The sequence below is a fragment of the Gracilinanus agilis genome, chromosome 3 (assembly GCF_016433145.1).
Source record: "Gracilinanus agilis isolate LMUSP501 chromosome 3, AgileGrace, whole genome shotgun sequence".
Lineage (NCBI taxonomy): Eukaryota > Metazoa > Chordata > Mammalia > Didelphimorphia > Didelphidae > Gracilinanus > Gracilinanus agilis.
The window spans coordinates 252295661-252314099 of record NC_058132.1 but is presented as its reverse complement, the minus strand read 5'-3'; the positions used below and the strand labels follow the sequence as shown (position 1 = coordinate 252314099).

The 18439-nt window shown below is 38.3% G+C and overlaps 1 protein-coding gene across 1 annotated transcript; it reads left to right on the top strand.

Moving 5' to 3' along the window:
• Nucleotides 1-2576: 2576 nt before the first annotated feature.
• On the top strand, nt 2577-6885 carry LOC123241447 (myosin-IIIb-like). The gene is made up of 4 exons (XM_044669093.1): nt 2577-2688; nt 5191-5297; nt 5671-5717; nt 6747-6885. Exons 1-4 carry the CDS (start codon nt 2577-2579, stop codon nt 6883-6885), a joined length of 405 nt encoding a protein of 134 aa, XP_044525028.1.
• The last annotated feature ends 11554 nt before the right edge of the window (nt 6886-18439 follow it).

Here is an 18439-nt window from a genome sequence, read left to right as displayed (position 1 = left end):
CTTTTCCAGCTCATTTTACATATGAGGAAACTGAGGCAAAGAGAGTTAAGGGACTTCCCCAGGGTCATATAGCTAAGAAGTATCTGAGGCTAGATTTGAACTTATGTCTTCCTGACTCTAGAATCAGCATTCCATCCACTGTGCTACCTTACTGTTTGGTCATAACCTTGGGGTACATCTGTAGTTAAGGGTCATGATTGAATGATAATTCATGACCTCCAAAAGGACAGACTTGGAAGGAGTGATCCAATGAGTGTGAGGAACATCAGTAGAGAGTAATGTAATAAAAATCCACATGTAAGAGATGCCACTTGATCTGAGCTTTGAAAGAAGCAAGAGAATCCAAGAAGAGGCAAATTCAGAGCATCCCAGGAGAAGAGGAAAGCCCATGTAAAGCCCCAGAATCAAGATGCTCCTGGTGGGCTGAAAACTCACCATCATCAAAATTTGCTGCTAAATATTTGAAGATTTGCAATTGTGAGGGTGTTAAAAGTCATATCAAATACATAATTTTCTCCAAAGCAAACATTTCCCACCTCCATTCCTATTAGAAGCAGAATGGAAGCATTAGAGATAGTTACTTCCATGGAAAAGAAGGAATCTTAGTTTTAATGCATATGTCATCATACAGGTATAACTTCTTATTGTATTAGTGCAGTAATAGCAACTGATACATAAACATAAGTAGAGAACATGACATGACAGAGATTGGGTGATTTTTCTGATAAACAAGAGCAGTAAATGCATCAAAATGAATGATTCAGACCCCAAAAAGTGGATTTTATGGTTTGATCATCCATTTTGGCCTTTTAGACTGAGCAACTTATCCAGATAACATTATCAGTTTTTTGAAGTATACAGAACCCATGATTTATTTCCAATCTGGATGAATATAGGAATTATTTCCCCCGGCTAGAAACCCTGCAAAATCAGACAAATCTACAAGTTAAAGGATGGAACTGATTATGATTTGTAGCTCTGGCTCACATAACCTAATTGTCTTCCTAGGATCTCTATCAACCTAAATGCTACAACTTAATGAATTGCAGAACTTAGAATATCAAGTCTAGGATGGCCCTGAAAGTGCCAGAAAACCTTATTTTAATTTTGCATCACCTTTAACATAGTTCCTATGATATGGGTCCTCATATCTATTCCACCATTAGTCAAGCAAAGTAGTTGAAAAAAATTCAATACCTATATATTTCTTTCTGAAGGTGGGGAACTAAGGGTATGGAATATTGTGTATACTGTCAGATTTGGTGAATGTCTTAATTAGTTTTGCTGAACTTCCCCCCCCTTTCTGTTTTATTATTTGTTATAATATCTTTTTGGTAGGGGGGAGAGGAAAATAATATATTGGAAAACTAAAGTATTGCAAAAACAAAAGTTAACAATAATTTTTTTAAATAAAGAAATCTGGGGCAGGTAGGTGGTTCAGTGGCTAGAGCACCAGGCCTAGAGTTGGGATGACCTGGGTTCAAATTTGGCCTCAGATATTTCCTAGCTATGGGACCCTGGGCAAGTCACTTAACCCCATTTGCCTAGTCTTTGCTTTTTTGTTTTAGAGTTGTAATTAGGACAGAAGGTAAGAATTTTTAAAAAATAAAATAATTAAGGAAACCTGTGTATTTATTTGATCTGTTACAAAATATAGAACTCATCAATGGGATATTAAGAGGTGAGCTATATGAAAGAAAGAACATTGGATGTGATTTAGCATAAAAAGACTTGAGCTCATGCCCATCTCCTTCTTCTGTTTCCTCAACTACGTGACTTTGGCAGTGAATTCCATTTAACCCCTCTCAGCAGCTATTTCTTCATCATAAAAATAATAATGCCTTTACTATTTACCTTAGAAGTTTGCCATGATATTCAAATGAGACTCCAAGATGTAAAAAGACTTTGGAAGCCCAGAGCATTAACCAAGTATAAGCTGTTTTTATCATTAAAAAAAAATTCAGAGTGTTTCCCACCTAGATCCCTGAAGATTGGTCCTGTTTCCTGTCCTTAATGGGGATGGGAGCAGCCGGTGACTGACTGAGGTTCATCGTGCTGTTGGAAACAACCCCTTCTCAGAAAATAAAAAGAGTCATACTAGACAAGTATCAGCATCAATGTGTTATCAACGTCAATAAAGGTCAGGTCCACAGAGCATCAAGCCAATATCTGGATCCAGGAAGAGTGTTAACTCATGGACAAAGAACAGAAACTGGCTCAAAACTAGAGATTCCAGTGGCCAGCTGGGTAGCTCAGTGGATTGAGAGCCAGGCCTAGAGATGGGAGGTCCTGGGTTCAAATCTGACCTCAGACACTTCCCAGCTGTGTGACCCTGGGCAAGTCACTTAACCCCCATTGCCTAACCCTTACCACTCTTCCGCCTTCTACTATGTATTGGCTCCAAGACAGAAGGTAAGGGTTTAAAAAAAAAAACAACAAAAACTAGAGATTCCAAACAGGGTCTGAGAGGTGGGGCTGGAAAACGGGAAATAAGAAGTTCAAGTTTTCAGCCCACAGTGACTCAGTAGCAGATAAGGGGTCAAGATAGTCGTGAGTTCAATTGGTTGCATTGAAGGATGGCCTTGGGGACACCTGAGAACTTCCAGCCAGCTCCACTTTTGCCCAAACATGCTCCACATCCTGCTGCTGCCTCTTGGAAATCCACAGACCAGAGGAGGGCCAGAGGATGTAGGCAGTAACATTTACTAAATAGCTCTTTGGACGGAAGTCACCATTCTGTGATGCAAATTATTAAAACTGTCACTGAGCTCATTCTTCTGTCTTCCTTTGAATTGTAACCTTTGTGTCAAAAGCAAGAACATTTTCTCCACTTTAAGGAAATAGTGTACAAAACCCTCTACCTACAGAATAATTGCTTAAACTAGTGAGCTGCCCTAGGGATTTTTAAAGTCAGATTCAATTTACAGAAATCCAGTCCACATGCAACTTTTCAGGAATGTGTTTGGATTTATAACCGATTACTTATCTCCCTAGCACACATCATAGTGTCTGACACATAGTAGGTAATTATTAATAAATACTTGTTGTTTGGTCATATGCATTTATTGCATAGAACAAAGTGTATCCATAACAATTTTGACAGATTTTATTTTCACTTTTCAAGTGGCTACTGTGTAGAGACAGAATTTGACTACTAAAAAAACAAGGAAAATATAATGTGCCGCTAGAACAACACCAACGTAAGGAGACTGATGTAACATTTCTTCCATCACATTTTTAAAAATTATTTTATGAAAAATAAAAACCTGGACCAGGAGCCAAGAGATTTAGGTTTGAATCCTGTTTCTGACATTTACCAGTTGTGGGATCATTGATAAGTCTGTGACTACCACTACTAGATAGTAAGGACCTCAGAGGTCATCTAGCACAAAAGGAAAAGGCTCAGAAAAGTGGTGAAGCCACTTAGTCTCTATCAATAAAATGGGAAATATAATACTTGTAAGACCCACTCCTGTCCCTTCCACACCTGTCCATATACACACAGTTTCTGAGAGGATGAAATTAAATAATGTATTCTATAAACCATAAAGCACTACGTAAATGTTAATTGTTACTATTACTATATTTTTAATACAATTTTAAAAGGAAGTGATTCTGGTGTTTAAGGACCCCATTAATGTAAATGTAATGTACATTTAATTCCTGTTAAAAGAAATAGGTGGTTCGTGTCTAACTCTTCTTGACTCCACCTGAGGTTTTCTTGGCAAAGATACTGGAGTGGCTTGCCTTTTCCTTTTCCAGCTCATTTTACAGATGAGGAATTGAGGCCAACAGGGTTAAGTAACTTGCTCAGGGTCACACAGCTAGTAAGTTTCTGAGGCCAGATGAGTCTTCCTGACTTTAGGTCTGGCACTCTATCCACTGGGCCATCTAGTTGCACACAAAAAAACATACCCATACAGAGCATATATTTATTAAAATCCATGAGAAAAAAAGTGAAAACAGACTCCATAAGAAATCTGGCATCACCATCTTGGTAACATAAAATAATAACTTTCTTTCCTGGATTTCAGAAGATTCTCAAAAGGATTACTACTCCAATTCTTAGGAACATCCCCAAGAGTTAAATGGAAAATACTATGTTCACTTATTTGGGCTGTGTTAGCAGAATCGGATCACTTAGGAAACCCATTAAAATAGCTAAGAAGCCAATCTTTCTCTCTCCACAAAAAGTTACTCTATTTTAAAAAATTGGTCAAAGTGACTCAAAATATCCTGAGGCACAACGAAAACATTTAGTCCTGGTCCAGAAGAGAAATATATCTTTCCCTTTCTTTGGTTGGGTGGGGAGGGGGAAGAGAGGAGCATCATTAAAGATAGATATTCTATGGGTTGTTTTCTATGTACTGTCAAGATCTCATAATAATCAGATCTCATTTCAAAGATGCAATGGAAGAACACCAGATTCCAAGAAAATTGTTTGTTTGTAAAGGAAATGGGCCATGGCTTAATTTGACAAGTTATTTTCTCTTCCATGATTTTGAGGGCACTCTCATAGGAGGATTCCTGAACCAGGCCTATTTCAAAGAAGCTTCTTAGTATTACAATTCAATTGACCTTTTCCTCCTCTCATTTCTACCACCTCTAAAGAATGCAGAGATCAATTGTATTTTTCAAAGCATTTAACTAATACTAGCTCCAGCCATATTTCCCACAAAATACAACCCTCTTTTAGAGAAGCTCTTCTTCTCTGACGGGCAGAGTGTGCACTCCAGATGGCTTTCAACTCACTCTCCGATGAACTGCAAATTATCTTAAAGCAGCATCTCCCAGATTGGCTTCATTGTTTCATACCCCGATAGCTTCCCGAGGAAGCTGCCCCTCTGGGTTACAATCACTAACCAGGAGATTCCATTCCTAGAATGCTCAGATAAGAGCAAGAAGACGATTATATAAAATCTGAAATAATAGTAACAATTGGCATATACTTGGGAAAGAGAAGGGCAGAAGAAGTGGAAAGAAGTTAACTCCTGACCCTTTTCTTAAAGATAACTTCTCTCAAAGCTACTGTACTATAGAATATTCTCTAACATCTATTTATGGTGGAACAAATTTGCTGTTAAGGACATTTGTATAAAGTACTTTTTTTTTTTTTGCCTAAAAACACCCAAAGATTTTTCTTAATACCTGGGATGGCTGAAAACCAAATTTTGTGTTATCTTATTCTAGGTTCAGAAAACTGTCTCGAACAGAAGCTGAGAACACCTCGCCGAAGATGTCAGCAGCCCAAAATGCTGAATAGCCCTGAGGATAACATGTACTATAACCAGTTAAACGTGAGTTCAAAGTGGCCATAAAGCGTTTTACTGGCTTTGTTTCCAGTTAATAATTCTGTTATTAATACCTGTTCCAGCCCCTCCAGCCCCACCCCCACGCTCTTCTCCTCTCCTCCTGAACATGTGCTTATGCTCCTTATCTGTTGCTTTCATGTCAGGATGTCTGCCTTCACGGTGAATAATTGATGCGGTTTATCAAAGACGAGCAAGATGCAGGCTTCATCAGGCTCACTTGAGCCCTTTGATCAAAAAAATTATGCTGTGACTTCTGATATTATCAGCATCTGCTTGCATTCAACACAAAATCACTTTGAATTAAAAATTAACGACTTGCTGCTTTGCTTTGACTGTGTGTTCTTGGCCCTCTCCACAGGGAACTCTAGAATATCAAGGGAGCAAGAGGAAGCCAAGAAAATTTGGGTAAATATCTGTCTTCTTAGTTCTAAGCAACTGTAAACAGAAGGAGTCCTTTGTGATAGTACAGAAAATGCAAAACTTTCTAGAGAGATTTCTAAAAAAAATAACTAATTAGAATATTCGGCCATTATTATTAACACTGGGAACTTCAAAAACAAAAACAGTAGCAAGTATACAACTTGTATCCACAAGTATCCGAGACGGCTATCCAATGAGGGGGTTGGATTAGATGGTCGTTAAGGTCCCTTTTCGGAAGCAACATTCTAGTACTCTGAGAGTCTACGAAATTGTCTCCTATCAGCAAATGCTCTTTTCCATTCTTTCCCATACGTACTCCAGAGAATGGTACTTTCCTTTTAGAATGAGAGAACTAGGAGGTTATAGCCTTTTTGCCTACTGATTAGATGTAGCATGCACACGCTTATATATACACACGTGTTCAGCAAGCACTCCAACTTCTACAGAGTAGCCCATGGTCCAGAATTCCTTCTTTACCTGCAAAAATCATCCGCAAAAGTCAAAGGGAAATTTAGGCTTCTGGATCTTGACTAGTGGGGTGAAGAGACAAGCAGAGGAACATATCAGGGCTGATTAGAAGAACAATGATACTTAGACTCAGAGAAAGCACTCGCATGTCTAAGGAACCAGAGACAGACAATTTGTTTTCCATAAATCAGCAGTCCCAGTACGATAACAACTTTCAGCCACTGCTCTCTTTGCCTCATTATAAGTGTGTGACCCAGAAGTGAAAGGTGTGGCAGGCAGTCATTAATCTCCCTAGCCATACAGGTTCCTTACATAGTGATTCAGAGAGAGAGAGAGAGAGAGAGAGAGAGAGAGAGAGAGAGAGAGAGAGAGAGAGAGAACACCCCTCGGGATACCCTTAATGCAATGATGCTTCCATATGAATCCAGCCCTATTCCATTCAGACTGTTGAATAACATTAGCAGCACTACTGATGGTGATGACATCAGGAATGCTCTCGTTTTGTTTTCTTTTCCCCACAAAATTAATTCCCTTTCCTTGCTATAGCCAAATCAAAGTGCTTGATGGGGAAGATGAATATTACAAATCACTCTCTGCGGTGGATTCGATCCCTGAAGAAGACAGCTCCAGCCACTGTTCCCTGCTCTCCTCATCCTCTCAAGGAGAGCCTTTGGCTGAAAGCTGAGCTGTGCTACCTGCCCCTCGATCTGCTGCTGCTGGTAAGAACAATCATTATTAAATCCCCAGATCGGCCTCTGACCTGAAGACACTGAAATCCCATCAGGGTGGCTCTCTCCCCCTTATTGGGGGGACCCACCTTAAGAAAGTAACATAGTTGTTTCTAGCACAAAGCAAACACTTTAGTTCTGGCACAAATCATCATTTCAGGCTTGCCTCTGCAATTTGATGTCACATGGCAAAAGAAGGGTGACTTCTCTGCAAATGCTGGATTAACCCGTTAGTAAAAACAAACCAACAAAAAACCCACATACATACACATACACACATGCAATCTTTGGCATTATATCATGTCCTCTTCGAGCAGAAACATTTAAAAACATCACAGAAACATGGCAGGTTTGACTTTCAAAACCACCCAAAAAGAGAGTGGGCAAAAAAAATGTTAAAGTCACTAAGAAGACTGAGTGTGGCTTCCAGAAATGTGCTCCTTAAAAATGATATTTTGCCATCCTCCAGCTCCAAGCTAAGAATCTTCCTCACAATGCTACTGGCTCCTACTACTGTTCTCTGTTCATTAAGTGTTTGCTCTATGATTGATGGACTCCTTTCTCTGTGAGTAAAAGTGAGTTAAGCTGGAAAGACCAAATCAATGCAGTATCAGAGGAGTGCTAGAGGGAATCATTTAACTGACCACGTCGTTATGGATTGTAAGCATTAATGCAAGTTTGGAGGTACATATAAAGCAAATGGGTAATGGGGAAGGGAGGGGGAAGTAGTGTTTATTTTATTGAGCTTTAAGATGCTCATAGAGTAGTTAGATGACTGTCACCAGTGGGACACAATAATAGCTCTCAGGCCACAATTTGACTGTATTCCAAAATTCACAAATGGTTTATGTAGTTCATGTTTAGAATTTTTTTTAATTCAGAGTATTTACAGTAGGAAAGAATCATCTCCTGCCCATTCATCATGTCGTTTGTGTCATGCTTTTATAGCCAAACAGAAACTTGTCATGTCTGAAATGGTTTCGGAGTTAAGTGTAACTTTCTGTGTTTTTATCTGGATATAGGCACACATACATGTACACATGCACACACATACATACTGTAAGATGGTAATTTGACCTGTAACTGAGGTTGGTTGAACACCAAGTCTGTTGGTGATGAACCCTCCCAGGCACAGAGAGCAAGATGGCTACTCTCTGTCCTGAGACTCTTAACATGCAATCTGACTTTTAGCTTTCAAACAGTAACAGGTTTATTATAGATAATATTTGGGATTAGGTAAGGATGAAGGTCTTGGAGATTCCCTATCACTAATAAAGTTCTACCTTTCCCAGACCCCTGACCTTGCAAAAGGTCTCTTCAGTCCCCAACAGGGTTGGGGCTTCACTGACTGCCTCTCTGCCCAAATTCCTACTGTCCTGTCTAGCTACCCTAGGCTAAGTCCATCCCAATATAGTCTTTGGTGAAAGCCAGAGATAGCTGTTGAATCCGGAACTGGTATCAGGAGTGACCTAGTCACCCCAGATTGCAGGCAAAGCCCATTGAGGTAACTCAGAAGTCCAGGTCACTGTCACAGGTAGTCCTTCTTGAAAGTTCAATAAATGTCTCTTTGATGTCTGGGATCAATCAGGGACAACAGGAACCAGAGTAGATGATTTGGGTAGGTCTCATATTGGATCAGGAGAAAGCTAAGATCAGAAGCTAATGACTTCTTCACCACCTCTTTACTCTCTCCAACTGTCAGTCCAGAACCTCAGAACCCTGCCTGAGAATTCTGAGCTTCTCTCCTCTACATTCTTTTCACTGTATGCAGAACATTTCTGTATTCTCACTTTGACCCTCCAGTTTACCCAAATTTTCCCCTTTCAATACATATACATACACACCCAAATATACATGGCTGTACATGCACACATACACATGGCCCCTTTTGCTTAAAAAATAGTCATTTTTGCCATGTTAACCAATCACACCACCCAGTCACTAATGGTCATTAAATGTTTAGGAACTAACCTGACCTAACTGGTTAGTTTAAACCAAACTGAAAGGCGAGTCAAAGAAGGCAGGGTGGTAGAAAGAGCATCCATCAGACATGATTTCAAAGTAGTAACAGGGAAGCTTGTGTGCCTCCTGACTCTCACTAAGCAAGAGAATTAGAGATGGCTTCATGGACACAATTGCACTGAACTGATCCTTAAAGGGAGGAAAGAGGACTTCTTTAAGGCTAAGATGAAGAAAGAATACATTCCTAGTCTAGAAGTCCTGCCTGGATGGTAGGGAATGGCATGTCCACCTCCACCTTGCAGCAAAACTAGTAGACTGAATATAGCAATTAGACTGGAATAAAGAGTATATAAAGTGAAATAACATGGGGAACAAAGCTGGAAAGGCAGGTTTGGACCAGACTACAGACTTAAACACTAGGATAAGAAATTTGTATTTTATCCTTTAAATAATAGGGTGAGACAACTAGTGGCCCAGTGGATTGAGAGCCAAGCCTAGAGATGAGAGACCCTGGATTCAAATGTGACCTCAGACATATCCTAGCTGTGTGACTTCAGGCAAGTCACCTAATATCCCCATTGCCTAGCCCTTACTACTCTTCCACTTTGGAACCCATACACAGTATTCTAAGATAGAAGACAAGGGTTTTTTAAAAAAGAAAGAAAGTATTTGGGAATCTTGAAGGGTTGTTGGGGTTTGGGGGGGGATGATTTTTTAGCAGGGGAATAAGATAGTCAAGTACAGAATCTTAGGAAAATTTTCTTGGCAGTTATATGAAGGTTGGGTTAGAAAGGAGAGTCTAGAAGCAAGAGCATTAATTAGGAGATCATTAGAGAGTTCAAATGAGGCCTGAACTAAGGTGGTGGCCATATGGGTGGACAGAAGAAATAGATGAGATCACTCTGGTGGCTAAGTAGATATGGTAAGGAGGCAACTTATTGGACATGAGGGAGTAAGAATTGTGGTACAGGGGAAAGAGCACTAGTTCCAGAGCCAGAGGAACTAAGTTTAAATCCTACTTCTGACACTTATAATGTGCATGGCCCTCACTAAATTGTATGACCATCATGAGCTTCAGTTTTCATGTCTATAAAAAAAAGAAGAATTGAGCCTAGCTCTGGATCACCCTGTGATGAGGGAAAGAGAAGAAGAGGGAAAGAAGGCAATGATGCCTCCAAGGTTATAAACTGGAGTAAGTAGGAAGAACCCAAGTCTTTTGACTAAACCTAGTGCTCTTACCACTAGCCTCCTGGTCACCTATTTCATTAGTGTAGCATCAACTAAGATTTATCACTCTGTTGTATATGATGCCACTGAAGCCTGTTGCTATTCAAGGTCAATCTTATCTCTAAACTGAATAAGAATCTACCTATATGGGATGAAAAAAAGTTCACCCCCCAAAAAAAACTCTGTCCCACTAGATATGTCACAAATGACTAAAATTATCATGTTATTCCTTTAAGTTTTAGTGCCTAACTTGGGGTTTGCTCATAGTGAATACTGAGTAACATATATGGATTTTATTTGAAGCCACTAAATGCCACTGCTATAACAACCACAATTACCAAAATAATAATAATGATAACTACATAATAAAAGTACAGATCTCAAAATATCCTTTAGAATTCAACAAATTAATTATATTGGAACCAATCGTTATCACAGAGTAAACCACCTCCCCCAACTAAGTATAATTATTGAAATTTAAGAACATCTTAATAGATGTAGCTGTTCCAAATATTCACAATTCCCAAGTTATACAAAACAAAAAGCTTTTAAAATATAGAGAAGAAATTAAAATGTGGGGAAATGATGAAATTCAGATCTTCTCCATTGTCCTGTCTGTTGTTCTTGTTCCAAGAAATGCTTCCATCGAGTCTACAGAAAATAAGCTGACATTCAAATACTTTGATTCAATTATAAAAGCAAGTATTTTTTTATTTGTTTAAGTAGGTCACCGAACATTAAGTATAAAACTATGACAGTAGGGTTGTGACTTGTTCCAGGATTGTTTCTATCTGAAATACATTGAAAAAGATGAGAAGAGAGATGGATAACATTAATATTAACATACCTACATATAGTGCTTTATAGCTTATTAAATGCTTTCTCCAAAAAAATACTTATAGATAGACAGTACAATTATTATAATTCCCTTTTCATAGGTGAGGAAACCAAGGCTCAGAAATTAAATGACTCTGAATGAGAAGTGGTAAAAACTTTTCAACCAGAACTATATGAAGCTTTATGGATAAATTAGTTTTATCTCATTTAATTTAAAATTAGTTAACTGCTAAAAATAGGGTCCTGAAGGATATCATGCAAAATGTGTAGGTTTTGCTGTGAAAAGGTATAAATGAAAAAAATCTTGTGTATGAGGCACTATTAAGGAAAGATCTAGAGGAAGGAAAACAGAAGTGAAAGGCCTATAAATGGTCAGAAAACATTAGGACATTGTGTGTCTATTCTCAGAGTATGAAGGCATAATTGAAAGGGAGAGGGGAGAAAGAAGTAAGGAGACAATGAAGATACCCACTACATAATTTTACTTAGGATACATCCTGCCTTATCTTATGACTATGACTCACACAGCATACATCAAGATAAAAACTTTAAATGTTGGTGAAATATCTAGTTTTTATGTATATAAGAGCACGAGGCAGCTGGGTGGTACAGTGGATAGAACACTGGGTTTAGAATCAAGAAGACTCATCTTCATGAGACACTTACTAAATCCTGCCAACTATGGCATATTTTCTTTGGAAATGAGTGGCACAGTGGATAGAGGGCTGGTCCTGGAGTCAGGAAGCCTCAAGCTCAAATCCAACCTCTTCTGATCTGTTTGTCTCTGTTTCTTCATCTGTCAAATGAGCTGGAGGAGGAAATGGCAAACTACCCCTGCATCTTTCCCAAGAAAACCCCAAAGTGAGGTCATGAAGGGTAGGACATGGCTAAACAACAAAGAGCAAACATCTGGGTATTTACTTGTAAATATCTGGATTACTGATCATACATTAAAATGTTTTACTTGAAAACATTCTTTATAAAATCATAGAATCTTACTATTGGAAGAGATTTAGAAGTCATCAAATCAAACTTCTCATACATTTAAGGAATTTTTATAGTGTCCTTGACAGTTGAAAAATCTAGCCTCTGCTTAAATATTCCAATCCTCTGACTTCCAATAAAAAGGAATTTACTGCCTCTCTCAAAGCAACTGGTTTCATTGTTTGATAATTCTAACTAACAAGTTATTTCTTTATAGTGAGCTGAAGTCTGCCTCCGTCTGACTTCCAGCTATCCAAATTAATAGCTATGTCTCCCTTATTGTCTTCTCTTCTTTAGGCTAGATACTTTTCATTCTGTGCCTAGTCCTCCCATGATGTGACTTCCAGACAAGATGTTGTCCTCTAGATTCACTCTTGTTTGGCAGTGTCTCTGTTAAAATGCAATGCCCGATATATAACACAACTGCTGCCTTTCAGACTAGTAAAAAATACAATAGAACTATTACTTTCTGGGATCTGGACATTTAAACTTCTGCTAATACTGTCCAAGATTACTTTTTTTTTAATTTGTAAGATACATCATAATGTTTATTCATATTTGTCAAATAAAATTCTCAGACCTTTGATATATGACTTAATAAACTAAATCTCTTTTAAATTTGTACAATTAATCACTTTAGCCAAAGTCTATGATTTTACATTTATCCTTGTTAAGTTTTGTCTCCTCTTAGCTTTGTCCCATCATGAGTTTTCTATTCATTCTAGCAGCTTCTTGTTTGTCCTTCAAAATCTGGTCTAACTATAGTCACATCCATGCCAAGTACATGTAAACTTAGAGGAACATTCTTTAGCCTGCTAAGATAATTTTGAATTTTATTCTTTCATCTACTATATTAGTCACATCTTCCAATTTGGTCTCGTTTGCAAATATGATAAACATGTCATCAATATCTTTCTATAACTTGCTAATAAAATGTCGAATAGGTCAGGTCCATGAATGTATGGGTATTATAATTCTGTTTGACTGTTGTATAACCAATAGACTGTTGCATAAGCAATAATCCTTTCCTTCCTATGTCTGAATAATGAAATTGCCTTACAATTTTGGTTGTATTAAACTCTTCCCCACCCCCACCATTCTTCCTTAGTCTTAGCCCCCTTCATTTTCTCTTTCATGATTCATTGAGGTACAATAAAATTAAAGCATACCAGTGCATTTACCCATTCTTAGAAGCAGAAACTTTCCCTTTAATCCTAAAAAATGGAAAGAAAGTCTTAAGCAATTGAAAGATTTCCCTATCCTTTCAGCTATCTTGTCATTGTCGATGTCCCTTTTGACTTCATTTTGGTTTAGCCTACTTGATCTTTTTACTTATCTTCACAACCTCTCCTCAGATAACACTAGATAGCAGCCTATGTCAATAATTTTTCAGCTTAAACTGACCTTCAACTCCAAATTTCCAGAAGAAACACCCTTTGCATTGTGTTACCCTTTAGCAAGAGCCAATTTTTACATGTAAAGACTTGTACTCATGGATCGCCAATGACTTCAGAGCAACATCAATTACTTATGTCACAAGATTCATAACGGATGCATAAAATATTGTTTGCCACAAATCATTGGTATTTTTATTCATTAGTAAAATGTTTAGATTTCTCCCCTGAAACATACCAAAAATGTTCCTATTTCAATTGTCCCTTCCATTACATTAAAAGGGAAAATCACATGGCAGGTCAGAATCATAGGCTGTGTCTACACTCACAACACAGATAAAGTGGAATTCCATTTTTTTAAAACAAAAAGAATGCTTTTAGTAAAACACAACATTGTACAGAGGGGAGGATTGTTACAGGACAGCTGGTTTGACTATTGTTTTTTTTTTTACTTTTTTTTAGACTATTTTAACATCAGATAGACATACCTGTGAATGAAAAAAAGTCTGTCCAAGCATCAACAATGTAGTTTGTTACTTGAAACAACAAGAAGCATGAAAGATATTAGTGTAGACCACATAAAGACTATGAGGGCCCTTATCCCATTCCTACTCTAGCCACTTTCCCCCCTTCCTGGTTCTAAGGTTAATCCCATAGAGCAGTAAGGTTTGTTCTAATCCTATCAGCTTGAGTCCCCCTTTTCAATGTGTTCTCCCTAATATCAATCACAGCTTATAGTTTATATCTCACATATATAATTGATTAACTCAGTGAAGATTTCCCCAATTTCACTTTAACCCATTAACATAAATTAGCATTGAAAAAGGGATATTTATGGAGATGGCATAGCCATGAGTAATTGCGATGCACCTTGGGTTTTTGACCCACACATAAATAGCCTTCAAGGTATCATAGCAGCTCCAAGCCAAGACTAAAGCACAGGGACAGTTGCTTTCTGTTCACAGATGATTGTGCAGCCTTTGAGGCTGACTTGCAACAGAGTAAATATCTATTCTCTGCCTTATGCTAATTCTGGCCTGACAATTAACATTTAAAAAAAAAAAACAAAACAGGTTCCTTACCATGCAACACCACATCATCCGTATATGGAATCATCAGTGGCAGCAAATGGAGAAAAAGTGAATGCTGTGGATAAGTTCACTTACCCTGGCAGTATACTTTCCAGGGATGTTCAAATAAATGAGGAGATTGAGTTGGGAATTGGCAGAACTATCTCGGTGTCTAGGAGGCTCCATAGGAAAGTGTGGGAAAGAAGTGATATTAGGCTACCTACTAAACTGAAGGTGTGTAAAGACACTGTGCTGACCTTGTTGTACAACTGTAAAACCTGGGCTGTCTACCAGTGCCATGCCAAGAAACTGGAATCACTTCCACTTAAATTGTCTTAGGAAGATTCTGAAGATCACTTGATAAGATAAGGTACCAGACTCTGAGGTCTTTTCTTGAGTTGAACTTTGAGACATCCAGGATCTGCTGCAAAGAGAGCAATTCCAGTGGGCTGGCCACATTGTTTGAATGTCAAGCCAAATCATCCTAGGAGACTATTTTATGGAAAACTCACACAAGGCAAGTGCTCACATGGAGGTCAGAAGGAGTGGTAAACAGATACTCTCAACGTCTATGAAGAACTTTGGTATCTGTTGTGAGATATGGGGTACATCGACACAGGACCTTCTTGAGTGGCATGCCCAAATCAAAGAAAGTATTGTGCTCTATGAGCAAAACAGAATTGCAGTAGCTCAAAAGAAATGTGAGCTACACAAATTTAGAGACATCTCCAATCCCAAAAGTTCATACAGACTATTTGTTCCTGACCTTTGGTAGAGCCTTCCAAGCTTGAATTGGACAGATCAGCCACACTCAGACATACTGTACATTGACCCCAACATAGTCATGTCACTTTGGTCCTCTCTGAGTACAAAGGACAACAACAACAAACTGATAAGAGTAGGGGAGAGATTATGGAGGACCAGAGCAAGAGATATGGAGAGCGGAATCAGAGATCCTTTCAAGGTCCCTTCCAGCTTCAACTCTACACCCTTAAATAGTCATTAGGTTAATTAATCAAAAGCTGGAAGAGACCTCAGAGGTCATCTACTCTAACTCTTCTTGTTTTATGGTTTGTGAAACCGTAACTCAAAGAAATTAAGTGATTTGGCCAAAATAACACAGGTAGTAAGTGTCAGAGATATGAATCAAGTTCTTCAAACTCTAGAGCCAGTATTCTTTCCACAATCCTCCTGACTTGCTGGGCTAATTCTCTCAGTCAGGATTTTATATTCTGAAATTAGGACTGCCACACACATTCCATGATTAGATGATTATCATCGTAGATGATGATTTTCATAGAAGGAAAAAAAACTCATCTGCTAAATAAATGAGGTTCCAAACTACAGTGTCTCAATTGCAGTCTCACCTAGGGATCCTGTCTCAATAACTGTGGTCTCTTCATCCTGGAACTTTCCTCTGCCATGCTGGTCTTCTCCCTTTAGTGAATTTTTCTGATGCCTCTGTTGTGTGGAGATTATTACTCCCCCAACCTTCTGTCCCCTCCCAAATATGCTGACTTTCTAGACTTCAAGATTACCAAAATCCAGATGAAAGTATCTTCTCCCCTCATCTACTTCAAGCTTTTCAGCTCTCTTTGGTGTGTTATCTTTCCATATTAGCATGAAAGCTCTTTGGGGGCAAGGACTTTTTCTTTTTTGTTTTCATTTGTACCCTCAGAATTTAATACAATGTCCAGTGGCATAGTAAGCATTTAACAAAGGCATTTTGCCTTTTTCCTAGAAAGATAGAAAAACAGAGACCATAAGCAGCATACAAAAAAGTTCCTGAAGGGAAAAGATCATTTGGTGAGTAGGCTAAGGCTTTGGGCCAGTACTGACTTGGGCCATTCTGGTGGTCTAGGTTCAGGATTGGTGCCAGATGAAATACTCAATCTAACAATTAGCAAAAAATAGAAGTTTAACTATTGCTGGAGGTGGGGGAGATTCAGCAGCAGGGCACATTGATTTCAGCTGGGCACAGCTTACATACCTCTGCATTTGGATGGTGCACCCATCAGAAGCATGGATCAAGCCTAATGAGTATTGTATCATATTCCTCTTACCTTGTTCTTTTGTACTATGTGGCCAAGAAGCTATGTCACCAATTAGAGCGTCAGTCTTCTTGTACTACTTGAGCTTTGAGGATGGTTTCATTACTTTTCAAGGAAAAACTAGCCTACTTTGTATGAGGAAGATGTTGCCCTATGACAACAGCTAGGGAGAGAAATAATAGACCAGAGCCAGATTGTGAAAGATCTTGAATTCAGGTTAACAAATTTTAATAATATAGCATATGAAATGGGGAAACATTAAAGGTCATTGATTAAAATAACAATATGAGTAAAGTAGTATTTTAATATAAACTGTCAACACTGTGCAGGGAGGAATGGGGAGCAGAGAGATTTTAGGCAAGGAGACCAGTTAGGCAGCTACTGAAATACTACAGGTATATGATGATGATATGGATCGAAATAAGGTTAGTGAGAGTGGGAGTAAAGAAAGAGAAATAGATAATCATAAGAAAAATTGGTAAGACTCATGATACAGAAAATGAGAGAGAGGGAAATGTGGTACCCAAATGGATGAAGATTTTAGCTTGATTGATTCAAAATGGGGGTGGGGAAGGGGAGGAAGGGAGGAACAAAGAAATAGAGAGAGAAGGAAGGAAGGAAGGAAGGAAAGGAGGGAAGGAGGAATAGTGGTATCACAAACAGAAATAGGGATATTAGAAAGGAAATAATTCTCAGAAAAAAAAAGGTCTTTATTAAACATACTTAATCAGAGGTGAAGGTAGGAAATGCAAGTCCATTAGAAAGTTGAAGATGTGAGATTAATACAAAAAGAAAGACCAGAGCTAAATATGGGAGACAACTATACAAGATAATAATTGAAGGTAATTAGACTGAATAAGATCAACAATAGAATGAATACTGAGCAGAAAGATAAAGAATAACTCTTGAGGAACAATTATATTTTTAGTTTTGAAGTTAAGAAGAGGTAAAGGAGAAGTAATCAAAGGGGTAGTACAAAAACAAGGATAATGCCATGTTCTAGGAGCCAGCTATTTCCTAGAATGAAAGGGCAGGATCAGTGGCATTTTTGTCTTATCCATAGCACTTAGCGCATCAATAAATGTGCTAATATATATCTGTATCTGTCTAACTGCCTGTTTATCTAAAGATTTACTAATTTAATTACTGAAGTATCCTTCTTAGTAGAGACCATTCTAGCTAAGGGGACACATACATATTTAGACACAGATGAAATATAAAGTGGAAGATAATTCAGGGGGGTATTTACTAGCAATTGGGATTTTTCCCATCAGGAAAACGTTCATATAAATGATGGTGTTTGAGCTAAGCTTTGAAAAAAAGAATAAGATGCACAGGGCAGGGGAGAAGTGCATTCTAGGTATGTGAGCATGACCAATGCAAAGGCCAGATGGGAGATGTATATATTGAGGAAGAGCATTTTAGCTGGACTGTAGTGTACATGAAGGAAATAAGAGATAATATCTGGAAAGATATATTGGATCTAAGTTTCAAAGGACTTCAAATGTGAAATAGAGTATATATTTTATTGTCAAGGTATCAGGGAACTATAGGGACTTGTCTGAGAGATTTGTGGAAGTAGGAATGCCAAGACTTGTCGAACATATCTTAGATGGTGAGAGTGAGGAATTGAGGATGATGCAACAGTAGCAAAGTCTGGCGACTGGAAGGGTAGTGATGCTTTCCACAGAAATAGTAATGTTTCAAAGAGGGATGAATTTGGCCAGGGAAAGATAAGTTCTGAATTGAATATGTTGAGTCTATAGGACATCTAGTTGAAAATATCCAATGGACAGTTAGAGATACAGGTCTGATGTGCATGAGGGACTAGGGTTGGATACATAGGTCTGAGAGTCTTCTGCTTGGAGATGGTAATTAGGTCCTTGGGAGCTGAAGTGAAAGAAGAGAGAGAGAGAGAGAGAGAGAGAGAGAGAGAGAGAGAGAGAGAGAGAGAGAGAGAGAGAGAGAGAGAGAGAGAAGAAAAGG

What these genes read in the sequence shown, in the direction of transcription:
- LOC123241447 (XM_044669093.1), top strand. Translation starts at nt 2,577, where the DNA reads ATGGCCTTGGGGACACCTGAGAACTTCCAGCCAGCTCCACTTTTGCCC. An exon ending in TGTACTATAACCAGTTAAAC is followed by an intron (nt 5,298 to 5,670) that starts GTGAGTTCAAAG and finishes CCCTCTCCACAG; the next exon opens with GGAACTCTAGAATATCAAGG. An exon ending in AGGAAGCCAAGAAAATTTGG is followed by an intron (nt 5,718 to 6,746) that starts GTAAATATCTGT and finishes TCCTTGCTATAG; the next exon opens with CCAAATCAAAGTGCTTGATG.